This window comes from Anabas testudineus, chromosome 10 (genome assembly GCF_900324465.2).
Source record: "Anabas testudineus chromosome 10, fAnaTes1.2, whole genome shotgun sequence".
NCBI classification, from domain to species: Eukaryota; Metazoa; Chordata; class Actinopteri; order Anabantiformes; family Anabantidae; genus Anabas; species Anabas testudineus.
The window spans coordinates 11,419,914-11,438,147 of record NC_046619.1 but is presented as its reverse complement, the minus strand read 5'-3'; the positions used below and the strand labels follow the sequence as shown (position 1 = coordinate 11,438,147).

Below are 18,234 nucleotides of genomic sequence, written 5' to 3'. Positions count from 1 at the left end.
GTTCTTCAAACTAGGTTTTATATGACGTGCACACATTCACCTGATCACCTGTGGTGTCAGATCAAAATCATAACCTTGTACCTCGTAGAAGAAAGACTAATTTATGGTAGGGGAAAATATCCTATGATATACCTAGTTATTTTATATCAAAGCATATTACTTACATGGTATCCTCATGTCAACTTTCATTAAAGTCACAAAGACAGTAGTAAATATGTTTTTGCACGATTTTAGAACATTTTCATTTTGAAAGCAAAGTCTAAAGGTTTGGAAGCCAATACGATTAAATTGGTGCTGAAAGGAATTATGAAAAGAAATTATAAATATTTTAAGAATAAAAGATAGCTGTAATTAAAAGTGAGTATGCAGACATTTATATATGAACGTATTTTGAGGACGTCATATTAGAACTGTACTTCATATAAAATTTAATTACGATTATCCTACCTGCAGAGTGGAAGCTGCTGAGTCACTAGTATCTGTCAGTCCGGTACCTCTCGGTATACTGGACACGATGTATCTAGAACCCTTTGGAACAGGCTGTCTGACCACCAGCTTTCCTTTCCTGGTCTCTGCCAGAAACAGACTGTACCAGTAGGCATCGTTGGAGACCAGAGTGGAGTCAGCGATGGTGGAGTTCCTCTCACTGATCACACTGTTCCTGCAGGGAGGAGCAGCTTTGCTGGGTTTGGGTTTCTGACACTTGAGCACGATGGTGACCAATATGGTGATAAGCAGCAGAAAAGACACCGAGCCCAGACCGATCACCAAATACAGGTTGAGGTCTGAGAAGATGTCGTACTCTAGAGGCACCTCAGTCATGTCAGAGTAGGCCTTAACAGCAGTCTCCACTGTGGACAGCTTGATGGTGACTGTAGCAGAGAGAGCAGGCTCCCCGTTGTCCTTGGCAACAACAACCAGTCTGTGGTGGCGCTGGTCTCTGTAACTGAACATCCTCATAGTCCGGATCTCTCCGTTATATTGGTCCAGACTGAACAAGGTGGCGTCAGACACCTGTAGGAACTGGTAGGTGATCCGAGAGTTGTGCACCGAGTCGGTGTCTAAAGCTATCACCTTGGCAACCAGAGAGCCTTTATCGGTGGATCTGGGGATCTTGTCCTCCACCACCGACCCGTGTGCTCGCCACGGAGAGACGATAACAGGAGCGTTGTCGTTCTGGTCCACAATGATGATGTGGACAGTGACGTTACTGCTGAGTGGAGGAGAACCAGAGTCTCTGGCCTCAATGTGGAAAAGAAACTCCTTCTCGATCTCATAGTCAAAGGTTTTCAGTGCGTAAAGATTCCCGTTCTCTGGATTGATGGAGAACAGCATGGACATGGAGGTGTTGGCTATCTCCTTCTCTATGATGAAATAAACTAGATACTGGTTTTCATGGAGGTCAGGGTCAAACGCAGTGAGGGAACTCAACAAGGCTCCAGGTGCGTTGTTCTCCATCACACGTATGGTATAAAATGACTGAGGGAACTGTGGAACATTGTCATTAACATCCAGCAGCTCTAACGTCATAGTTTCATTGTCAGATAAAGGAGGAGAACCTCTGTCCGTCACAGTGAACGTGATGTCATATTCTGGGACCTTCTCACGGTCTAATGGCTCTGACACTACTAATTCATAATAGTTATCAGAGGACTCCCTCAGTCTGAAAGGCATATTATCTGGAATATGAAGATCAACCACTCCATTGTCTCCTGAGTCTTTATCACTCACACTAACTACTGCTATCACTGTGTCCAGTTCTATGTTTTCATTGACTGGACTCTGGAATGATTTAATAGATATTTCTGGGTGGTTGTCATTCATGTCTTCCACCACAATCTTTATTGTACATTGTCCTGATAAACTATTGGCTCCATGGTCTGTTGCTATAACTTCCATGTCATAAATCCTGAAATCCTCATAATTTAAAGTTCCTTTAACAGTAATTTCACCACTTGAAGGATTCAGATTAAAAGTTTCCTGTGTTTTCTCTGATGTGTATAAACTATAGGAGTAAATTATATCAGAGTTTGATCCCTCATCTAAGTCTGTTGCATTGAGATCAATAACAAGACTTCCAATGGGAGAATTTTCCATTATATTCACATTATAGATGGATTTGTCAAATACAGGAGCGTTGTCGTTTGTATCTAAGACTCGAACAATAACACTAGCAGTACCAGAACGAGCAGGTGTACCACCATCTACAGCTGTGAGTATTAAATTATGAACAGCGTGCTTTTCTCTGTCTAAGGTCTTTTTTAAGATTACGTCAGCAAACTTCGAACCGTCTCTTCCTGTTTGAACCTCAATATTAAAATATTCACTTTCACTCAGATGGTACGTTTTCACTGAATTGGTTCCAACATCAGGATCAACTGCGTTACTGAGAGAGAATCTCTCCCCTTTTGGAGTCGCTTCAGAGATGTCTAAATGGATGGCGTCTCGTCGAAACTGTGGGGCGTTGTCGTTCATGTCCAAAATTTCTACCTCAATGTTAAATATTCTCACTGGGTTTTCGAGTATCACTTCCAGTCTGAGATAGCATGTCGCCTTTGCAAGACAAATATTTTCCCTGTCAATTTTCTCCACAACATACAGCTCCCCAGTCTCTTTGTTCACATCCAGATATTTCTTATTCGCAACGATGTCCAGACGCATTTTCCTCTGATTCAGTGTTTTAACATCCAGGCCGAGATCGGCTGCAAGGTTTGCGACAACTGATCCTTCTTTCATCTCTTCGGGTATAGAATAATGAGTCACTGAGGCTGATATGTTATAAACGAACGACAACAATAGGAAGAGCAGCACGTACCTTTTCATAGACTCCATTGTTAGACGTGACCCGATTATTGCGTGTTGAATGTAGCTCAGTCGATATATCGTGTATTTCCAGGTATGCTGACTTTAATCGTGACGGATGTGTTCCCAAACATATTGGCACTGAATCATTTCTAGAGATATTTTAACGCCGGAAGGCAAACGCGTTTTCAGAGTTCAGTCTTTGCACCACGGAACCGTTCAGTCATTTCAGAAGCCCTGATGACGATTCACTTTCACGGCGCAGATCATCTGACTCTGAACTAAGGAAACGACGCCACCTATTTTGTTTAATAAGACTTTTTATCCACTTTCAAAATTATACACCTTGAAAGTTTGTGGTCTTCTTAATATTATTAATATAAATAAATCAAGCATTCATAGTGTAAATATTTTGGCATGTTGTCAATATCTATGGCTTTAATACTTCAGGAGCAATAACCTAAATAAGGACAATAAAAAAAACGATATGCCAAGTAGTAGCTAAAAAAATAAATAATAAACAAACTAGGTACACAGGATTCCTACCTGCAGAGTGGAAGCTGCTGAGTCACTAGTATCTGTCAGTCCGGTACCTCTCGGTATACTGGACACGATGTATCTAGAACCCTTTGGAACAGGCTGTCTGACCACCAGCTTTCCTTTCCTGGTCTCTGCCAGAAACAGACTGTACCAGTAGGCATCGTTGGAGACCAGAGTGGAGTCAGCGATGGTGGAGTTCCTCTCACTGATCACACTGTTCCTGCAGGGAGGAGCAGCTTTGCTGGGTTTGGGTTTCTGACACTTGAGCACGATGGTGACCAATATGGTGATGAGCAGCAGAAAGGACACCGAGCCCAGACCGATCACCAAATACAGGTTGAGGTCTGAGAAGATGTCGTACTCTAGAGGCACCTCAGTCATGTCAGAGTAGGCCTTAACAGCAGTCTCCACTGTGGACAGCTTGATGGTGACTGTAGCAGAGAGAGCAGGATCCCCGTTGTCCTTGGCAACAACAACCAGTCTGTGGTGGCGCTGGTCTCTGTAACTGAACATCCTCATAGTCCGGATCTCTCCGTTGTATTGGTCCAGACTGAACAAGGTGGCGTCAGACACCTGTAGGAACTGGTAGGTGATCCGAGAGTTGTGCACCGAGTCGGTGTCTAAAGCTATCACCTTGGCAACCAGAGAGCCTTTATCAGTGGATCTGGGGATCTTGTCCTCCACCACCGACCCGTGTGCTCGCCAAGGGGAGACGATAACAGGAGCGTTGTCGTTCTGATCCACAATGATGATGTGGACGGTGACGTTACTGCTGAGTGGAGGAGAACCAGAGTCTCTGGCCTCGATGTGGAAAAGAAACTCCTTCTCGATCTCATAGTCAAAGGTTTTCAGTGCGTAAAGATTCCCGTTCTCTGGATTGATGGAGAACAGCATGGACATGGAGGTGTTGGCTATCTCCTTCTCTATGATGAAATAAACTAGATACTGGTTTTCATGGAGGTCAGGGTCAAACGCAGTGAGTGAACTCAGCAAGGCTCCAGGTGCGTTGTTCTCCATCACACGTATGGTATAAAATGACCGAGGGAACTGTGGAACATTGTCATTAACATCCAGCAGCTCTAACGTCATAGTTTCATTGTCAGATAAAGGAGGAGAACCTCTGTCCGTCACAGTGAACGTGATGTCATATTCTGGGACCTTCTCACGGTCTAATGGCTCTGACACTACTAATTCATAATAGTTATCAGAGGACTCCCTCAGTCTGAAAGGCATATTATCTGGAATATGAAGATCAACCACTCCATTGTCTCCTGAGTCTTTATCACTCACACTAACTACTGCTATCACTGTGTCCAGTTCTATGTTTTCATTGACTGGACTCTGGAATGATTTAATAGATATTTCTGGGTGGTTGTCATTCATGTCTTCCACCACAATCTTTATTGTACATTGTCCTGATAAACTATTGGCTCCATGGTCTGTTGCTATAACTTCCATATCATAAATCCTGAAATCCTCATAATTTAAAGTTCCTTTAACAGTAATTTCACCACTTGAAGGATTCAGATTAAAAGTTTCCTGCGTTTTCTCTGATGTATATAAACTATAGGAGTAAATTATATCAGAGTTTGATCCTTCATCTAAGTCTGTTGCATTGAGATCAATAACAAGACTTCCAATGGGAGAATTTTCCATTATATTCACATTATAGATGGATTTGTCAAATACAGGAGCGTTGTCGTTTGTATCTAAGACTCGAACAATAACACTAGCAGTACCAGAACGAGCAGGTGTACCACCATCTACAGCTGTGAGTATTAAATTATGAACAGCTTGCTTTTCTCTGTCTAATGTCTTTCTTAAGATTAGATCAGCAAACTTCGATCCGTCTCTTCCTGTTTGAACTTCAATATTAAAATATTCACTTTCACTCAGATGGTACGTTTTCACTGAATTGGTTCCCACATCAGGATCAACTGCGTTACTGAGAGAGAATCTCTCCCCTTTTGGAGTCGCTTCAGAGATGTCCAAGTAACTGACGTCTCGTCTAAATTGTGGGGCGTTGTCGTTTATATCCAAAATTTCTACCTCAATATTAAAGAGTCTCTCTGGGTTTTCAAGCGATACCTCCAGTCTGAGATAGCAAGATGCAGATGACTTGGTATTACAAATATTTTCCCTGTCTATTTTCTCCACAACATACAGCTCCCCAGTCTCTTTGTTCACATCCAGATATTTCTTATTCGCAACGATGTCCAGACGCATTTTCCTCTGGTTCAGTGTTTTAACATCCAGGCTGAGATCGGCAGCAAGGTTAGCGACAACTGATCCTTCTTTCATCTCCTCAGGTATAGAATAATGAGTCACTGAGGCTGATATGTTATAAACGACACAGAGGAGAATAAGGAGCAGCACGTACCTTTTCATAGACTCCATTGTTAGACGTGACCCGATTATTGCGTGTTGAATGTAGCTCAGTCGATATATCGTGTATTTCCAGGTATGCTGACTTTAATCGTGACGGATGTGTTCCCAAACATATTGGTACTGAATCATTTCTAGAGATATTTTAACGCCGGAAGGCAAACGCGTTTTCCGAGTTCAGTCTTTGCACCACGGAACCGTTCAGTCATTTCAGAAGCCCTGATGACGATTCACTTTCACTGCGCAGATCATCTGACTCTGAACTAAGGAAACGACGCCACCTATTTTGTTTTTTAAGACTTTTTAACCGGCTTCAAAATTATACACCTTGAAAATTCCTGGTGGTCTTAATATTAATATTAAAAAAATCAAGCATTCATGGTCTAAATATTTTTGCATGTTGACAATATCTATGAGTTTAATACTTAAGGAGTAAAAACCTAAATAAGGACAATAAAAAAAACAACGGTACGCCAAGTAGTAGATAAAATAATAAATAAGAAACAAACTAGGTACACAGGATTCCTACCTGCAGAGTAGAAGCTGCTGAGTCACTAGTATCTGTCAGTCCGGTACCTCTCGGTATACTGGACACGATGTATCTAGAACCCTTTGGAACAGGCTGTCTGACCACCAGCTTTCCTTTCCTGGTCTCTGCCAGAAACAGACTGTACCAGTAGGCATCGTTGGAGACCAGAGTGGAGTCAGCGATGGTGGAGTTCCTCTCACTGATCACACTGTTCCTGCAGGGAGGAGCAGCTTTGCTGGGTTTGGGTTTCTGACACTTGAGCACGATGGTGACCAATATGGTGATGAGCAGCAGAAAGGACACCGAGCCCAGACCGATCACCAAATACAGGTTGAGGTCTGAGAAGATGTCGTACTCTAGAGGCACCTCAGTCATGTCAGAGTAGGCCTTAACAGCAGTCTCCACTGTGGACAGCTTGATGGTGACTGTAGCAGAGAGAGCAGGATCCCCGTTGTCCTTGGCAACGACAACCAGTCTGTGGTGGCGCTGGTCTCTGTAACTGAACATCCTCATAGTCCGGATCTCTCCGTTGTATTGGTCCAGACTGAACAAGGTGGCGTCAGACACCTGTAGGAACTGGTAGGTGATCCGAGAGTTGTGCACCGAGTCGGTGTCTAAAGCTATCACTTTGGCAACCAGAGAGCCTTTATCAGTGGATCTGGGGATCTTGTCCTCCACCACCGACCCGTGTGCTCGCCAAGGAGAGACGATAACAGGAGCGTTGTCGTTCTGATCCACAATGATGATGTGGACAGTGACGTTACTGCTGAGTGGAGGAGAACCAGAGTCTCTGGCCTCGATGTGGAAAAGAAACTCCTTCTCAATCTCATAGTCAAAGGTTTTCAGTGCGTAAAGATTCCCGTTCTCTGGATTGATGGAGAACAGCATGGACATGGAGGTGTTGGCTATCTCCTTCTCTATGATGAAATAAACTAGATACTGGTTTTCATGGAGGTCAGGGTCAAACGCAGTGAGTGAACTCAGCAAGGCTCCAGGTGCGTTGTTCTCCATCACACGTATGGTATAAAATGACTGAGGGAACTGTGGAACATTGTCATTAACATCCAGCAGCTCTAACGTCATAGTTTCATTGTCAGATAAAGGAGGAGAACCTCTGTCCGTCACAGTGAACGTGATGTCATATTCTGGGACCTTCTCACGGTCTAATGGCTCTGACACTACTAATTCATAATAGTTATCAGAGGACTCCCTCAGTCTGAAAGGCATATTATCTGGAATATGGAGATCAACCACTCCATTGTCTCCTGAGTCTTTATCACTCACACTAACTACTGCTATCACTGTGTCCAGTTCTATGTTTTCATTGACTGGACTCTGGAATGATTTAATAGATATTTCTGGGTGGTTGTCATTCATGTCTTCCACCACAATCTTTATTGTACATTGTCCTGATAAACTATTGGCTCCATGGTCTGTTGCTATAACTTCCATATCATAAATCCTGAAATCCTCATAATTTAAAGTTCCTTTAACAGTAATTTCACCACTTGAAGGATTCAGATTAAACGTTTCCTGTGTTTTCTCTGATGTATATAAACTATAGGAGTAAATTATATCAGAGTTTGATCCTTCATCTAAGTCTGTTGCATTGAGATCAATAACAAGACTTCCAATGGGAGAATTTTCCATTATATTCACATTATAGATGGATTTGTCAAATACAGGAGCGTTGTCGTTTGTATCTAAGACTCGAACAATAACACTAGCAGTACCAGAACGAGCAGGTGTACCACCATCTACAGATGTGAGTATTAAATTATGAACAGCGTGCTTTTCTCTGTCTAATGTCTTTCTTAGAATTAGATCAGCAAACTTCGATCCGTCTCTTCCTGTTTGAACTTCAATACTAAAATATTCACTTTCACTCAGATGGTACGTTTTCACTGAATTGGTTCCCACATCAGGATCAACTGCGTTACTGAGAGAGAATCTCTCCCCTTTTGGAGTCGCTTCAGAAATGTCTAAGTAACTGACGTCTCGTCTAAATTGTGGGGCGTTGTCGTTTATATCCAAAATTTCTACTTCAATATTGAAAAGTCTCTCTGGGTTTTCAAGCGATACCTCCAGTCTGAGATAGCATGTCGCCTTTGCAGGACAAATATTTTCTCTGTCAATTTTCTCCACAACATACAGCTCCCCAGTCTCTTTGTTCACATCCAGATATTTCTTATTCGCAATTATGTCCAGACGTATTTTCCTCTGATTCAGTGTTTTAACATCCAGGCCGAGATCGGCAGCAAGGTTTGCGACAACTGATCCTTCTTTCATCTCCTCAGGTATAGAATAATGAGTCACTGAGGCTGATATGTTATAAACGACACAGAGGAGAATAAGGAGCAGCACGTACCTTTTCACAGACTCCATTGTTATACGGAACCCGATTATTGCGAGTTGAATGTAGTTCAGTCGATGTATCGTGTATTTCCAGGTATGCTGACTTTAATCGTGACGGATGTGTTCCCAAACATATTGGTACTGAATCATTTCTAGAGATATTTTAACGCCGGAAGGCAAACGCGTTTTCCGAGTTCAGTCTTTGCACCACGGAACCGTTCAGTCATTTCAGAAGCCCTGATGACGATTCACTTTCATGGCGCAGATCATCTGACTCTGAACTAAGGAAACGACGCCACCTATTTTGTTTTGTAAGACTTTTTAACCGGCTTCAAAATTACACGCCTTAAAAATTCGCGGTCGTCTTAATTGTATTAATCTAAATGAATCCAGCATTCATGCTCTAAATATTTTGGCATGTTGTCAATATATATGGGTTTAATCCTTCAGGAGTAAAAACCTAAATAAGGATAATAATAAAAAAAAAAAACGATATGCCAAGTAGTAGCTAAAATAATAAATAAAAAACAAACTAGGTACACAGGATTCCTACCTGTAGAGTTGAAGCTGCTGAGTCACTAGTATCTGTCAGTCCGGTACCTCTCGGTATACTGGACACGATGTATCTAGAACCCTTTGGAACAGGCTGTCTGACCACCAGCTTTCCTTTCCTGGTCTCTGCCAGAAACAGACTGTACCAGTAGGCATCGTTGGACACCAGAGTGGAGTCAGCGATGGTGGAGTTCCTCTCACTGATCACACTGTTCCTGCAGGGAGGAGCAGCTTTGCTGGGTTTGGGTTTCTGACACTTGAGCACGATGGTGACCAATATGGTGATGAGCAGCAGAAAAGAAACAGAGCCCAGACCGATCACCAAATACAGGTTGAGGTCTGAGAAGATGTCGTACTCTAGAGGCACCTCAGTCATGTCAGAGTAGGCCTTAACAGCAGTCTCCACTGTGGACAGCTTGATGGTGACTGTAGCAGAGAGAGCAGGCTCCCCGTTGTCCTTGGCAACAACAACCAGTCTGTGGTGGCGCTGGTCTCTGTAACTGAACATCCTCATAGTCCGGATCTCTCCGTTGTATTGGTCCAGACTGAACAAAGTGGCGTCAGACACCTGTAGGAACTGGTAGGTGATCCGAGAGTTGTGCACCGAGTCGGTGTCTAAAGCTATCACCTTGGCAACCAGAGAGCCTTTATCAGTGGATCTGGGGATCTTGTCCTCCACCACCGACCCGTGTGCTCGCCACGGGGAGACGATAACAGGAGCGTTGTCGTTCTGATCCACAATGATGATGTGGACGGTGACGTTACTGCTGAGTGGAGGAGAACCAGAGTCTCTGGCCTCGATGTGGAAAAGAAACTCCTTCTCAATCTCATAGTCAAAGGTTTTCAGTGCGTAAAGATTCCCGTTCTCTGGATTGATGGAGAACAGCATGGACATGGAGGTGTTGGCTATCTCCTTCTCTATGATGAAATAAACTAGATACTGGTTTTCATGGAGGTCAGGGTCAAACGCAGTGAGTGAACTCAGCAAGGCTCCAGGTGCGTTGTTCTCCATCACACGTATGGTATAAAATGACTGAGGGAACTGTGGAACATTGTCATTAACATCCAGCAGCTCTAACGTCATAGTTTCATTGTCAGATAAAGGAGGAGAACCTCTGTCCGTCACAGTGAACGTGATGTCATATTCTGGGACCTTCTCACGGTCTAATGGCTCTGACACTACTAATTCATAATAGTTATCAGAGGACTCCCTCAGTCTGAAAGGCATATTATCTGGAATATGAAGATCAACCACTCCATTGTCTCCTGAGTCTTTATCACTCACACTAACTACTGCTATCACTGTGTCCAGTTCTATGTTTTCATTGACTGGACTCTGGAATGATTTAATAGATATTTCTGGGTGGTTGTCATTCATGTCTTCCACCACAATCTTTATTGTACATTGTCCTGATAAACTATTGGCTCCATGGTCTGTTGCTATAACTTCCATATCATAAATCCTGAAATCCTCATAATTTAAAGTTCCTTTAACGGTAATTTCACCACTTGAAGGATTCAGATTAAACGTTTCCTGCGTTTTCTCTGATGTATATAAACTATAGGAGTAAATTATATCAGAGTTTGATCCTTCATCTAAGTCTGTTGCATTGAGATCAATAACAAGACTTCCAATGGGAGAATTTTCCATTATATTCACATTATAGATGGATTTGTCAAATACAGGAGCGTTGTCGTTTGTATCTAAAACGTGAACAATAACACTAGCAGTACCAGAACGAGCAGGTGTACCACCATCTACAGCTGTGAGTATTAAATTATGAACAGCGTGCTGCTCCCGGTCTAAGGCTTTTGTTACAATCAAATCAGCAAACTTCGAGCCTTCTCTTCCAGTTTGAACCTCAAGACTAAAATATTCACTTTCACTCAGATGGTACGTTTTCACTGAATTGGTTCCAACATCAGGATCAACTGCGTTACTGAGAGAGAACCTCTCCCCTTTTGGAGTCGCTTCAGAGATGTCTAAATGGATGGCGTCTCGTCGAAACTGTGGGGCGTTGTCGTTTATATCCAATATTTCTACTTCAATATTAAATATTCTTAATGGGTTTTCCAGTATTACCTCTAGTCTGAGATAGCAAGATGCTGATGACTTGGTAGGGCAAATATTTTCCCTGTCAATTTTCTCAACAACATACAGCTCCCCAGTCTCTTTGTTCACATCCAGATATTTCTTATTCGCAATGATGTCCAGACGCATTTTCCTCTGATTCAGTGTTTTAACATCCAGGCCGAGATCGGCAGCAAGGTTAGCGACAACTGATCCTTCTTTCATCTCCTCGGGTATAGAATAATGAGTCACTGAGGCTGATATGTTATAAACGAACGACAACAATAGAACAAGCAGCACGTACCTTTTCACAGGCTCCATCATTACTAGAGGCACCGTTGTTGCTAATGTTTGTGTTCACTTCACGTCTGACACGGTAATTTACGGTTTGGTGTTTTGTTTAAATAATCAGATTATCCGTTAATCTCTGTTATGTTTACATAATTATAACCGTATGATAACACGGAGCGAAACACACATGATCGCATTCAGTGTTGAGTTTCAGCATCATGGAGCTCTTCCCGTGTCTTTCGTCTGCCCTCTGAATAGCACTCACTGTCCTGGCGTTCATTATCGTGTATAATTTTAAGACAGCAGCGCCACCTTTTGCATTATGATGTACAATGTGATTGTCATGGTAGCCATTTAAATGCATTGTTTAGAGAAAATGTGCATTTAAAATGATATTTGTTGAAAATTACCACAAAATTTGTTTCAAACGGTAGTAGTTCATGTTCCCGATGAATAATTAATTGCCACGTTATTTTAAACAATTTTGTATTTAAGACAATCTCACAAGGAGCTCTTACCTGCAGAGTGGAAGCTGCTGAGTCACTAGTATCTGTCAGTCCGGTACCTCTCGGTATACTGGACACGATGTATCTAGAACCCTTTGGAACAGGCTGTCTGACCACCAGCTTTCCTTTCCTGGTCTCTGCCAGAAACAGACTGTACCAGTAGGCATCGTTGGAGACCAGAGTGGAGTCAGCGATGGTGGAGTTCCTCTCACTGATCACACTGTTCCTGCAGGGAGGAGCAGCTTTGCTGGGTTTGGGTTTCTGACACTTGAGCACGATGGTGACCAATATGGTGATGAGCAGCAGAAAGGACACCGAGCCCAGACCGATCACCAAATACAGGTTGAGGTCTGAGAAGATGTCGTACTCTAGAGGCACCTCAGTCATGTCAGAGTAGGCCTTAACAGCAGTCTCCACTGTGGACAGCTTGATGGTGACTGTAGCAGAGAGAGCAGGCTCCCCGTTGTCCTTGGCAACAACAACCAGTCTGTGGTGGCGCTGGTCTCTGTAACTGAACATCCTCATAGTCCGGATCTCTCCGTTGTATTGGTCCAGACTGAACAAGGTGGCGTCAGACACCTGTAGGAACTGGTAGGTGATCCGAGAGTTGTGCACCGAGTCTGTGTCTAAAGCTATCACCTTGGCAACCAGAGAGCCTTTATCAGTGGATCTGGGGATCTTGTCCTCCACCACCGACCCGTGTGCTCGCCAAGGAGAGACGATAACAGGAGCGTTGTCGTTCTGGTCCACAATGATGATGTGGACGGTGACGTTACTGCTGAGTGGAGGAGAACCAGAGTCTCTGGCCTCTATGTGGAAAAGAAACTCCTTCTCTATCTCATAGTCAAAGGTTTTCAGTGCGTAAAGATTCCCGTTCTCTGGATTGATGGAGAACAGCATTGACATGGAGGTGTTGGCTATCTCCTTCTCTATGATGAAATAAACTAGATACTGGTTTTCATGGAGGTCAGGGTCAAACGCAGTGAGTGAACTCAGCAAGGCTCCAGGTGCGTTGTTCTCCATCACACGTATGGTATAAAATGACTGAGGGAACTGTGGAACATTGTCATTAACATCCAGCAGCTCTAACGTCATAGTTTCATTGTCAGATAAAGGAGGAGAACCTCTGTCCGTCACAGTGAACGTGATGTCATATTCTGGGACCTTCTCACGGTCTAATGGCTCTGACACTACTAATTCATAATAGTTATCAGAGGACTCCCTCAGTCTGAAAGGCATATTATCTGGAATATGAAGATCAACCACTCCATTGTCTCCTGAGTCTTTATCACTCACACTAACTACTGCTATCACTGTGTCCAGTTCTATGTTTTCATTAACTGGACTCTGGAATGATTTAATAGATATTTCTGGGTGGTTGTCATTCATGTCTTCCACCTGAATTTTAAGTTTACACTGCCCTGATAATGCATTGGCTCCCTTATCAGTTGCTCTCACTTCCATATCATAAATCCTTAAGTCTTCATAATTTAACACTCCTTTTACAGTAATTTCTCCTGTGTTCGGGTTCAAATGAAACGTTTCTTGCGTTTTCTCTGATGTATACAGACTGTATGAGTATACCAAGTCGGAATTGGATCCCTCATCTAAATCTGTCGCATTGAGATGAATCACTAAGCTTCCAATCGGAGAATTTTCCATTATACTCACATGGTAGCTCTCTTCGTGAAATATAGGGGCGTTGTCATTTGTGTCTAAAACGTGGACAATAATTCTCGCAGTACCAGAGCGAGACGGCACACCGCCGTCTACAGCTGTAAGTATTAAATAATGAACAGCTTGCTGCTCTCGGTCTAAGTTCTCTTTAAGTATCAAATCAGCAAATTTTGATCCATCTCTTCCTGTTTGAATTTCTATTGTGAAAAAATCGCTTTCGCTCAGGTAATATGTTTTCACGGAGTTTGAACCAACGTCTGAGTCGACTGCATTGCTCACAGAAAATCGTTCACCAGCCTGCGTTGCTTCTGAAATATCTAAATCTATGGTGTCTCTCCTGAAATGAGGAGCGTTGTCATTTATGTCCATTATCTCCAATTCGATATAGAATATTCGTTTGGGGTTTTCAATTATTGCTTCCATTTTAAGATAGCATGACGTCTTTGCTGGGCAAAGAGACTCTCTGTCGATTCGTTCAACAATGTACAGCTCTCCTGTTTCTTTGTTCACATCCAGATATTTCTTATTGGCAATGATGTCTATGCGCATTTTCCGGTCGACTAGTGTCTTCACGTCTAGTCCCAAATCTCCAGCCAGATTTGCGACGACAGAGCCTTCTTCAAGTTCCTCCGGAACGGAGTAGTGTGTTACAGCTGATATGTAGTTGAATGTAGTAATGAAAAGAAGAATTGTCGACACATACCTATTCCTGTATAGAGGACAGATTACTTCCATTGTTACTCCAGATGGTTCTTGTCTTCAGTGTGTAAACTCCTCTACGCAGGATTAAGGATTGCTGTGATGCTTCAGACAATTTTCCAAATGAAATATAGCTACAAACACCAACCAGAGCCTAAATCCGAATCGTTTCAGCACCGGGAGCTGTCCATTCGCTGTTTTCTCCTTTCCAGTGAAACGCGGACTATCATGGCGACCGTGATGTCACGAAAGTGTATATGACTGAAGAACAGCGACGCTGTGAGCAAGGAGCGGGATATCTCGCTGAAGATGATAAATGGAAATGTGTATTACAGTTGTGGAACCACTATTTAGCCTCAAACTTGAGACACGCCAGTAAGTAACTTGAACGTTGTTTTATGTTATCTTGTTTGTTTATATGTAAAGTGTGTGCTAATAATTCTATGCATTTGCCTCTTTCTGCATTATTGCTCGTTCTTAAAGTTTTCAAACCATAAAAGCATAATGTTCCATTTTCTGAAATATGTTTACGTTTTTTATTATTATTTTCATATATTTCTTTTTATATTCTTCTTAGGTTTGATCTGTCATTGCTTTGCTGAATGAAATAAATCCCTTATACATTTATGAAAGACGAAAATAAAATTTGTTTCACCGAAGTAAGAAAAAGAAAACTCGGGGTCGTTAACGCAAAGAAAATGTGCTGATACCTTAATATTTTAAATACTAATGTAAGGTAAACTTCATCAGAGAAATGACCCGTTAAAAGGAAAATGTTGTATCTTTCTTGATTAAATAAATAGGGAATTGCAAATGCCTTGAAAGACAAGTGATTGCTATGAATGGCATCTCTCATAGTAAACAATTTTTAGAAAATATTTACCCATTAAATGGCCAAAAAGTATAGTTTTTAAAAGATCCCCAAATAAAAAGCTTATAAATGAGAGTGTATTTTGGGAAATATAAGTGACGGATCAGAATAAGAATCCTACCTGTAGAGTGGAAGCTGCTGAGTCACTAGTATCTGTGAGTCCAGTACCTCTCGGTATACTGGACACGATGTATCTAGAACCCTTTGGAACAGGCTGTCTGACCACCAGCTTTCCTTTCCTGGTCTCTGCCAGAAACAGACTGTACCAGTAGGCATCGTTGGACACCAGAGTGGAGTCAGCGATGGTGGAGTTCCTCTCACTGATCACACTGTTCCTGCAGGGAGGAGCAGCTTTGCTGGGTTTGGGTTTCTGACACTTGAGCACGATGGTGACCAATATGGTGATGAGCAGCAGAAACGACACCGAGCCCAGACTGATCACCAAATACAGGTTGAGGTCTGAGAAGATGTCGTACTCTAGAGGCACCTCAGTCATGTCAGAGTAGGCCTTAACAGCAGTCTCCACTGTGGACAGCTTGATGGTGACTGTAGCAGAGAGAGCAGGATCCCCGTTGTCCTTGGCAACAACAACCAGTCTGTGGTGGCGCTGGTCTCTGTAACTGAACATCCTCATAGTCCGGATCTCTCCGTTGTATTGGTCCAGACTGAACAAGGTGGCGTCAGACACCTGTAGGAACTGGTAGGTGATCCGAGAGTTGTGCACCGAGTCGGTGTCTAAAGCTATCACCTTGGCAACCAGAGAGCCTTTATCAGTGGATCTGGGGATCTTGTCCTCCACCACCGACCCGTGTGCTCGCCACGGGGAGACAATAACAGGAGCGTTGTCGTTCTGATCCACAATGATGATGTGGACGGTGACGTTACTGCTGAGTGGAGGAGAACCAGAGTCTCTGGCCTCGATGTGGAAAAGAAACTCCTTCTCGATCTCATAGTCAAAGGTTTTCAGTGCGTAAAGATTCCCGTTCTCTGGATTGATGGAGAACAGCATGGACATGGAGGTGTTGGCTATCTCCTTCTCTATGATGAAATAAACTAGATACTGGTTTTCATGGAGGTCAGGGTCAAACGCAGTGAGGGAACTCAACAAGGCTCCAGGTGCGTTGTTCTCCATCACACGTATGGTATAAAATGACTGAGGGAACTGTGGAACATTGTCATTAACATCCAGCAGCTCTAACGTCATAGTTTCATTGTCAGATAAAGGAGGAGAACCTCTGTCCGTCACAGTGAACGTGATGTCATATTCTGGGACCTTCTCACGGTCTAATGGCTCTGACACTACTAATTCATAATAGTTATCAGAGGACTCCCTCAGTCTGAAAGGCATATTATCTGGAATATGGAGATCAACCACTCCATTGTCTCCTGAGTCTTTATCACTCACACTAACTACTGCTATCACTGTGTCCAGTTCTATGTTTTCATTGACTGGACTCTGGAATGATTTAATAGATATTTCTGGGTGGTTGTCATTCATGTCTTCCACCACAATCTTTATTGTACATTGTCCTGATAAACTATTGGCTCCATGGTCTGTTGCTATAACTTCCATATCATAAATCCTGAAATCCTCATAATTTAAAGTTCCTTTAACAGTAATTTCACCACTTGAAGGATTCAGATTAAACGTTTCCTGTGTTTTCTCTGATGTATATAAACTATAGGAGTAAATTATATCAGAATTTGATCCCTCATCTAAGTCTGTTGCATTGAGATCAATAACAAGACTTCCAATGGGAGAATTTTCCATTACATTCACATTATAGATGGATTTGTCAAATACAGGAGCGTTGTCGTTTGTATCCAAAACATGTACAACAATGCTTACAGTACCAGAACGAGCAGGTGTACCACCATCTACAGCTGTGAGTATTAAATTATGAACAGCTTGCTTTTCTCTGTCTAATGTCTTTTTTAAGATTAGATCAGCAAACTTCGATCCGTCTCTTCCTGTTTGAACCTCAATATTAAAATATTCACTTTCACTCAGATGGTACGTTTTCACTGAATTAGTTCCCACATCAGGATCAACTGCGTTACTGAGAGAGAACCTCTCCCCTTTTGGAGTCGCTTCAGAGATGTCTAAATGGATGGCGTCTCGTCGAAACTGTGGGGCGTTGTCGTTTATATCCAATATTTCTAGTTCTATATTAAATATTCGTAGTGGATTTTCTAATATCACTTCTAGTTTAAGATAACAAGATGTCGACGATTTTGTATTGCATATATATTCTCTATCTATTTTCTCAACAACATACAGCTCCCCAGTCTCTTTGTTCACATCCAGATATTTCTTATTCGCAATGATGTCCAGACGCATTTTCCTCTGATTCAGTGTTTTAACATCCAGGCCGAGATCGGCAGCAAGGTTTGCGACAACTGATCCTTCTTTCATCTCCTCGGGTATAGAATAATGAGTCACTGAGGCTGATATGTTACGAATAAAAGAGAGGACAAAAACAAGCAGTACGTACCAAATGACGGACTCCATTGTTCGTATTTGACGCGTGCGTTTAATACAGATCCACCTATGTATTGTACTTTTACCTGTATACAGACTTTTGTCGTGACATCTCAGGTCCAAAACATAATTACGCAATATTAATACCGGCGATGGTACGACGCCGAAAAATGAGAACGCGTGTAGAAAATTCACTTGCTGGACCGTGGAACTGTTCTGTCATCACACCAGCAAACCCTAATGACAATGATTCACTGTCATGGCGTAGCTCATCCAACGTTTAACTAAGGAAACAGCGCCACCGTTTAGGTTTAAGATGCCCGTTTAGTCGAATTGAATATTTTGCTCATTGACATTTTGTGTATAGAAACTACTGACAATATCATTTCACTATTGTTGGTAGAAATAATGATGTATGTGTTGACATGCCTTCTGAGTTAAAAAGCTAAACAAGTGTAAAGTATAAAATGACAT

At 42.4% G+C, this 18,234-nt stretch overlaps 5 protein-coding genes across 5 annotated transcripts; all 5 read right to left on the bottom strand.

The window, feature by feature from the left end:
• Positions 1-438: 438 nt before the first annotated feature.
• LOC113160915 (protocadherin alpha-C2-like) lies at positions 439-2,832 on the bottom strand. The gene has a single exon (XM_026358379.1). It carries the CDS (start codon positions 2,830-2,832, stop codon positions 439-441), a length of 2,394 nt encoding a protein of 797 aa, XP_026214164.1.
• A 495-nt stretch (positions 2,833-3,327) lies between these two features.
• On the bottom strand, positions 3,328-5,908 carry LOC113160914 (protocadherin alpha-C2-like). The gene has a single exon (XM_026358378.1). The coding sequence runs from the start codon at positions 5,737-5,739 to the stop codon at positions 3,328-3,330; it is 2,412 nt and encodes an 803-aa protein (XP_026214163.1). The 5' UTR covers positions 5,740-5,908.
• Positions 5,909-9,143: 3,235 nt separating this feature from the next.
• LOC113160912 (protocadherin alpha-C2-like) lies at positions 9,144-11,555 on the bottom strand. The gene has a single exon (XM_026358377.1). The coding sequence runs from the start codon at positions 11,553-11,555 to the stop codon at positions 9,144-9,146; it is 2,412 nt and encodes an 803-aa protein (XP_026214162.1).
• Positions 11,556-11,596: 41 nt separating this feature from the next.
• Positions 11,597-14,602, bottom strand: LOC113160911 (protocadherin alpha-C2-like). The gene is made up of 2 exons (XM_026358376.1): positions 12,044-14,602; positions 11,597-11,602 (listed from the first exon to the last, which is right to left on the bottom strand). Exons 1-2 carry the CDS (start codon positions 14,441-14,443, stop codon positions 11,597-11,599), a joined length of 2,406 nt encoding a protein of 801 aa, XP_026214161.1. The 5' UTR covers positions 14,444-14,602.
• Positions 14,603-15,381: 779 nt separating this feature from the next.
• Positions 15,382-17,790, bottom strand: LOC113160910 (protocadherin alpha-C2-like). Its single transcript, XM_026358375.1, has one exon. The coding sequence runs from the start codon at positions 17,788-17,790 to the stop codon at positions 15,382-15,384; it is 2,409 nt and encodes an 802-aa protein (XP_026214160.1).
• Positions 17,791-18,234: the final 444 nt, after the last annotated feature.

What these genes read in the sequence shown, in the direction of transcription:
- LOC113160915 (XM_026358379.1), bottom strand. Translation starts at nt 2,832, where the DNA reads ATGGAGTCTATGAAAAGGTACGTGCTGCTCTTCCTATTGTTGTCGTTC.
- LOC113160914 (XM_026358378.1), bottom strand. Translation starts at nt 5,739, where the DNA reads ATGGAGTCTATGAAAAGGTACGTGCTGCTCCTTATTCTCCTCTGTGTC.
- LOC113160912 (XM_026358377.1), bottom strand. Translation starts at nt 11,555, where the DNA reads ATGGAGCCTGTGAAAAGGTACGTGCTGCTTGTTCTATTGTTGTCGTTC.
- LOC113160911 (XM_026358376.1), bottom strand. Translation starts at nt 14,443, where the DNA reads ATGGAAGTAATCTGTCCTCTATACAGGAATAGGTATGTGTCGACAATT.
- LOC113160910 (XM_026358375.1), bottom strand. Translation starts at nt 17,790, where the DNA reads ATGGAGTCCGTCATTTGGTACGTACTGCTTGTTTTTGTCCTCTCTTTT.